Here is a 7,558-nt window from a genome sequence, read left to right on the forward strand (position 1 = left end):
AATCAATTAATATTACAGTATAAAAACAACATTATATGTACTTTATTTTATATTGCTTTTTTGTTTTTGATAAGATAAAATTGAATCGATTGTTCCATCATTCTATCCAACATTTCTATATTTTCCAAAGCAACAAAACTTTCAATTTCGGTAGCATATATATATATATAACATATATATATATATATATATATATATATATATTTAATAACAAGAATATTCTTTAAATAAATAGGTCGAGCCTCAACCAGCCCCACTTTCTGTAATCAATCCATCTAAAAATAGTAACATTCTACCAGTTTTTTCCGCTTACGAGTTACGAGTTGGGGCTGCTTCTCTCTCTCTCTCTCTCACGACCTGCATCATGAAATAAATACCGTTAGCTGCAATATTTGATACATCTGTGGTGATGCCTTCTTTCTTTTTTATCTCTATTTTGATAAACCATATAGACAAATAGTGCAGAACCTATTCATAAATTCATTTCGTATTTCAATAATCAGTTTAAGTTATATGGGGTTAAGTATCCTAACATAGAGGTTCTTATCACGTATTTCATTTCATATTTTAATAAGCCCCTAACATAGAGGTCCTTATCATGTATAAATCCCTATAGTCGAAGTTGGTCAAACTAAACCCTTGAAGTCCTTAATTTTGAACAACCAGGCCCTCTGACTTAACGACTGTTTTAACACTGTTAACTATTTTAATTTATTTTTTTTAACATCGTTAATTTTCGCCGGAAACTGGCCGGAAACACCCCTTTCACCCTCCTCGTAGTGCTCGAGGAATAGAGAATCACCACCGTGTCATCCTGGAACACCTCCGGCGGATCAAATTCGGCGCCACATGGGAGCAGGAGGGATTCGAACTTAGGAGAGTCGAGCACCACCATCCTCTGGGGCAGCGACGGTTGCAGATGTGACGAAGGCGATCGTCGGTCTGGTGAGGTGGATCTGGTGGGAGATGTCGGAGTCGGAAGATAGGGGATTGGAAGGGGAGATGATGGCGCCGAGGAAGAGCAGAGAGAGATGGGCATGCGGCGGCTGGTTGTGGCGTCGATGAGAGAGGCGGAGGTGGGGGAGGAGGAGCGGAGGAGGAGGGAGAAGACATAGTGCAGGAGAGAGGAAGAGGGAAAGGAAATGGAGGGGCGGAGGGTGTGGAAGGTGGCACCATTGTTCCGCCGCCGTGGCTGGTGGTGAAGGGCTTCCCCAAAACAGTGTTTCCGGCGAAAATTAACGGTGTTAAGTGGTTGTTAGGGCAGAGGGCCCGATTGTTCGATTTTAGGTAGTATGAGGGTTTAGTTAGCCCAACTTCGATTATAGGGAGCTAAACGTGATAAGGGCCACTATGATAGGGGCTTATTTGATACTTAACCCAAGTACTATGATATGGGCTTATTTGATACTTAACCCAAGTTATATGCAGCAAGCGTCACATACATAGATCATTAGCAATAAAATATAAAATATATTTGTATTTATAATTAGATATAAAAAATTAAATTCACGACCAACGAGATCTCAGTGCAAAAACTACCTTGACTTGCAACTTTGTGAAACTAGGTGGAAATAAAAACATATAATTAAAATCATCACAATATATGCACTGAAAACTTTATTTTCGCCTAGCATGAAATTTAATACATACACATTTTTATGTGTGTATAATATAGTATATGTTTGTGAGTGGTGTGTGTGGTAACTGGTAACTTGCTTGTGTTCATAATTAATGTACCGTTAATTACCGTAAGGATTATTGACATTCCTCCTATTTTTTAATTAGTCAAATAAAAGTTATAAACATTCCGATCAGGGTACCCAAGTATGTGTTCTTTATCTACTATATGACTATATCTCATGTAATATATATATACACATCCACGATATACAAACATTTGTATATGATAAATTCACAATTGAGAATGTTTTCTGTGCACATACTAAAATATTTTGTAATTAATTTACTTCTAGTCATACATTATATTTATATGTTATAATTTAACAAATTAATTAATCTCTGCAAAATTTAATTAACCATATCAAAAGTAATACTTCACCCGTCCACGAAACATCTTTCTAATTTTCTATTTTTGTCTGCAAAAAATATAGAAAGATGACCCATTAAACTTTTAATTTCAAAAATTACAATAAAATACGGGATGACTAACCTAATTAAAAAGATACTATCAATAACCTTTCATACAAAGGTCGGGAGCCAAAATATTGCAATTTAAATTAATCTTTACTTTATCAATGTTGACTGGCTTTGGGTAGTCTAGATGATATAACTAAGCTATTATGATACGGGGTAAGCAAAATCAAAATCGAAAAATCTAACCAAATCGTAGGGTTCAATTCGATTTAAGTTGATTTGAATGCCTTTTTTTTTTGTGTGTGTGAAACTGAAATGCAATTCAGCCTTCAATTTACACTATTCTCGTTCACAAATCTGAAATTCATTGAAAGATTGTTAATCTCAAATTGGGATGCCACATACCAGTATTTGATCACTTCAAGCTAACCGAATTGATCTGAACATTTCCATTTGGGTTGGGTACAAACAATTCCAACTACAAATTTTTGATGCTTCAGGTTCCTTTCTATGAGAAGTTTGAGTTCTAGTTTCAATTGTTTTGACCTGAATCCACCCGAATACTACCGTAATTAAGATTATCTCTGATATAACTACATATGTTATCTATTGAGGTACTGATATAAAACATTCTAAGACTTTATGTTTGATTTGATTTTACTCCCTCCATCTAATTATCAATACTGAAAATAGTACACTAAATTTTTCATATCCTGTGGTTTATCTCGTTTTGTAAACTAATTCTCTTGGAGACATTTAATTTGCATGATTGATTATATGTATGATTGAGTATTTTTATCGTCAAAAGTATGATATCTCCAATCCCACTCTTTCCATGTGATAAGAATCAAGCAAAACTAGCTTGAATGATAGAAATAATCAAAAGCATTAGGATATCCCAAAATTGCAATCCATCAAAATAAATAAGAGATTAATCTTACTGTTTTTATCTATCAATACTAATCCTCTCAAATAAACAACTGTCTCTTTAAAAAATGTAATCAAGGTCCTCATATTTTATCATAATATATACACGATAAAACACATTGTAAAATTATGATTTGCCTAATACTACTCCACATAAAGCAACCTCTCTGTGTAGCCAAAAAAGGAAATAAAGATATTGAAGGCCTAAAACCCTAAAAGGATGTTTTAATATATTATACTTATATGAGTGGGTATGTATATATTGAGACAGAGCGCCGAAGCATGACAACTGTTAAACTCCAGCTAAGATTTATCTCTGTGTAACCGTCAGAGCAGAGCTGACATTTAATTTATATTAGAATAATTTAATTTAATATTGTTCGATTAAAATAAGGAAATTCCCCCACAAAAAATGACATGGGTTTGCGCTAACATGCGCACAATTTGCAACACCTGTCTCCGCCATAGACATGCTTGAAACAAGGGAAACCAAACATAACGGTCCCCATTCGCAGGTATCAATGCCACATTATCTCAGATCGCTAATCACTTTTCACAATCCCACTAACATTTTCCATTCTACTAACTAACTAACAAAAACATTTCACTCTGCAATAATTAGTAATTGTTGTACTATATATACAAATAAATATCTAGAGCTGTCATCTTTTATTCGGGTGTAAACAAATTATATACATATATAGGAGTATGTTTTATTTTACTTAAGTATTCATCTTTGTCTTCAAAAGTATAATATTTTTTAATTGTGATATACTTAAGGGAAATTATTAGATTTTGTCCCAACGTTTAAATGTTTTCCTAAAGATGTCTCAACATTTTTAAACGGATTGGGGCCTTAAGATAAAATATTGGTGCAAGAATTTCATGAAGCGCATATAATGGATATCGAAAAAGAGGTCTGAGGCACATTGGGGTGAGGATGATCAATCATGACACATCTATTTTTCAGATAGAAAAATGTGATTCGAAACATTATTGTAACTATGTTAAAACATTGCATTTTGCATTTTTGAGAACACGTTTGATATTTTCCCATTATTTATTAGTTATTAATTATGTATAAAAATATATAAGTTAAATATCACAAAACTACTTTTATATCTTCAACTTGCTCTCCAACTGTAATTAACCAAAATATGAATTTCACTGGATAAACTGGGACAAAGCTTTAAAAATCTCACAAGTCACAAATAATTTACTTCATTTACCGCCTAAAAAGATAATGTGGAATATAAAGTAACCCAACACACATGAATCAATAATCATTTGCATTAGCCCTCTCTTAAATGTTCCATAGTTCTAGAAAACGTCAAATCCGGACAAGAATTCAGACAGGGACAAAAGCAATCAATCAATGCAGCAACGAAAAATAATTAAGCGGAATTAGCAGTGAATCAAGAAATTCGAGATTAATTACCAGCTGTTTCGAGAGTGACCGAAATCAGGGTTTGTCTTTCCTTTTCGGCCCGGAATTTCTGCCATCGTTTCCCTGATCCGCATCGCCGTAGTAGAGCTGCAAACGGGAGTCGAAACCGGGGAAGAAATGGCGGTGGTTTCCGCCGCCAAAGAAGTTTGGAGGAAAGTGCGGCGGCGACGAAGAATTGGACTGAAGGGTCCCCCTATTAATGGCGGACGGATTCGCAGCATTCACTGCTGAAACTGATTGGTCGGAGGCGAATGGGAACGGAGGTTGCAGCTCCGCCGCCGCGCTGAACAGAAGCGGCGATGGCGAAGCCGTCGCCTGTGGGGCTGAGAGACCTCTGCTGAAGTAATCCGTCGGAAATTTGAGGAAGAAATTTGAATTTTCTTCGTTAACTGGCCTTTGATCGCGGCCGTTGAAACAGTTGATTCCTCCTCCTCCACCGCTGAGTAGCTCGGTGAAGGAAGCAACGTAAGAGGATTTCTCATTCTCTCTCTCCTTGGCCTTGTCAGATCTGGCAATTGAAAGCCCCGAGCCCTTGCTCGTCTCGGAGCTGCTGCTACCAATCGAGGATTTCCCCGCCGCCGCCTCGCCACCATCGAAGACGGAGTCCAGCGCCATCATGCGTCCGCTGGCGGCGGCGGACTCAGCAAAGGGGGAATTCATCGGCGGCAGCTCCGCGATGGAGCCAGCGGCCGCCGCGAGCAGCCACTCCACCGCCTTGCTCGGCTGATCGTAGCCCAAGCGGTCCTGCAAATCGTAGAATTCAATCGCGGTGTTAACCGACAACCTGACGCGCCGGTCTCTCAGCCCTCGCGATGTAAGGACCTTGCTGTGGCGGTCCTTCCCGCCCGTGGCTCTCGAAACCCTAACAATCCGCGACGACGGCCAGCCGTATAGTCCGCCGACTGGATCGGCCGAGCCGCCTTTGTTCGGATTGCTCCGCCGGTTCTCCCCCTCGTCGTCGTCGTCGTTCATTTTCTCTCTCCGGCTTGCTATTGTTGAAGCATAACCGCCATTGCTGATTTTTGGGAATTTACATTGGATCTGATCCACCTCCATGTGTAGCTCTCATACCGTTTTTGTCTGAGCTCGATGGCTAGGAGAGAGAGAGAGAATTGAGAATGAAATGTGATGAATTTGTAGAAGTAGGGTTTTTGAGTTGAAAAGGAGACAGCTAGAACAGTAGGGAGAGGGATTAAATGTGGTGAGCGGCTTGGCTAAAGAGATACTGAAGAGAGAGAGGGGTTCAATTCGGTGTATTTTTAGCAGCAGAGAGAAGGCTTTCTGCAGTGTTTTAATAAAAAAAATCCAAAGCCTGTGTCTGTTTGTCCCTTGTCTTCACTCTTTAACTCTGCAACAACAAACCTAAATTAAATCACAAATACACACGCGCGCCTATATGTATATATACACCCACATTTTCTTTTTTCTTTCACACATATTTATGACTAGGCGTGACTGGCTCGATTAAGAAACTACTGCACTGGAGTTTGGATTCATAATCTTTAATTGGATTGGACAACATATATAGATTAGCCACTGAATTGTTACCTACGCCCAACGCCTTAATTTACCCAAATGCATATAATAATAGGAACTTATAATCATATAGATAAAATTTATAAATAATCAGTTATTTTGACTATTATATTCTTACACGCATGCTTACACGAATTTTTGCCAGTAACCAAATTTTACGCAACAATATTATTATTACATTCATATAAATTTTGGTTACAAATTTTTTTATTACACAATTGGTATAACAATGTAAATAATATTGTTACACGAATTTTAATTATACACAAAATTCATGTAAATCGTATAAGTAGGTAAAGACATAATATAATAACTATTTTTATATTTTTATCTATATAACTATAACATATAAAAGCTAGAATGTGATATTATCTCTTATCTATGCATCAGCTAGGGTTGATAGTCCAAGAATCACAAAGCTTCTAATTTAGCTAGAGTGATTATAAAATTAATTTTGAACTTTATAGTTGAACGTCTATTAATTTATCGCAATAAAACGATGTTGTTTCGATTAAGGGGATGTTTGGCTGAGCTTATAAGCTATTTTAAAGTATTTGACAAAATAAGTTCATCAACAACTTAAACTCTAAAAATAAGCTTTAAGGGTGTGTTTCTTTGGTCGATAAATTTATCATGAGAAAGTAAGGGATAACAAAAATTTCCTTCTTCGTTTGGTTCGAGTAGAGGAATGGAAATGGAATGGAATTAAATAAAGGGGTTGAATGGTAACAATAAGCATTACTTTTATTGAGTGTTTGGTTTAACAATGGAAAAGAATCATTAGTAAGAGCTTCTCTTTCTTTTGTTTCCCCTCTATTTTGAGGGGTAACAAATTGGGTGATTGGATTACCCTAAGTAAGGATAATTGTTACCTTATTATCCAAACCAAACAATGAGTAATGGATTCAATTAATTGATTTCCTTTCCAACCTCCAAAAACACTCAACTAAACATGGGCTAAATTTCTTCTTTATATTCTCTCATTTTCTACAAAAGAGAATTCTACATTTTCCACTACTCATTTTCACTTCAAAAAAGGATAATATTATCACCCAAAAATAAAAAAATAATATTATTTCTCATTGGAATGAAAAAGGAGGGATGAGAAAGAGTAAAATTTTATTTTATAGAAAATAAGGAATTTGATGATTATCACGAGAGAATGTCGAATAATAAAAATTTCTCCTTTTAAATCCTTCTTGTTAACATAGTCCATCCTTTTATGAAATATCCATAAAAGAGGGTGACACAATTTGATGATTAGGAAAAGTATGTAAGGTAGCAAAAAAGAAAAGATGAATGTTGCATTTACTTTTATTCCTTCATCTTTAGAGGTGATTCCACGCTATCTTAGTGGAGGTGGTGTCCCTATATACATTCATTGCACGCCGCCTAATATTATTTTACATTTTATTTTCTCTAATACTTAAGTACTACACAATTAAAAGACCATGAACTCATGAAGACAAAGGGGGTACGAGGTAGTGTCGAATTAGTCATTTTAAGGTGAAATAATGGTTTTTTTTTTTTCTTTCTATTTATTATAGTTTTGCT

General features: G+C 36.1%; 1 protein-coding gene across 1 annotated transcript; it reads right to left on the reverse strand.

Moving 5' to 3' along the window:
• Window positions 1-203: 203 nt before the first annotated feature.
• Window positions 204-5,843, reverse strand: LOC131013627 (transcription factor TCP24-like). Its single transcript, XM_057941758.1, has 2 exons — window positions 4,460-5,843; window positions 204-357 (listed from the first exon to the last, which is right to left on the reverse strand). Exon 1 carries the CDS (start codon window positions 5,522-5,524, stop codon window positions 4,484-4,486), a length of 1,041 nt encoding a protein of 346 aa, XP_057797741.1. The 5' UTR covers window positions 5,525-5,843; the 3' UTR covers window positions 204-357; window positions 4,460-4,483.
• Between the last annotated feature and the right edge of the window lie 1,715 nt (window positions 5,844-7,558).

Source organism: Salvia miltiorrhiza, chromosome 2 (assembly GCF_028751815.1).
Source record: "Salvia miltiorrhiza cultivar Shanhuang (shh) chromosome 2, IMPLAD_Smil_shh, whole genome shotgun sequence".
Lineage (NCBI taxonomy): Eukaryota > Viridiplantae > Streptophyta > Magnoliopsida > Lamiales > Lamiaceae > Salvia > Salvia miltiorrhiza.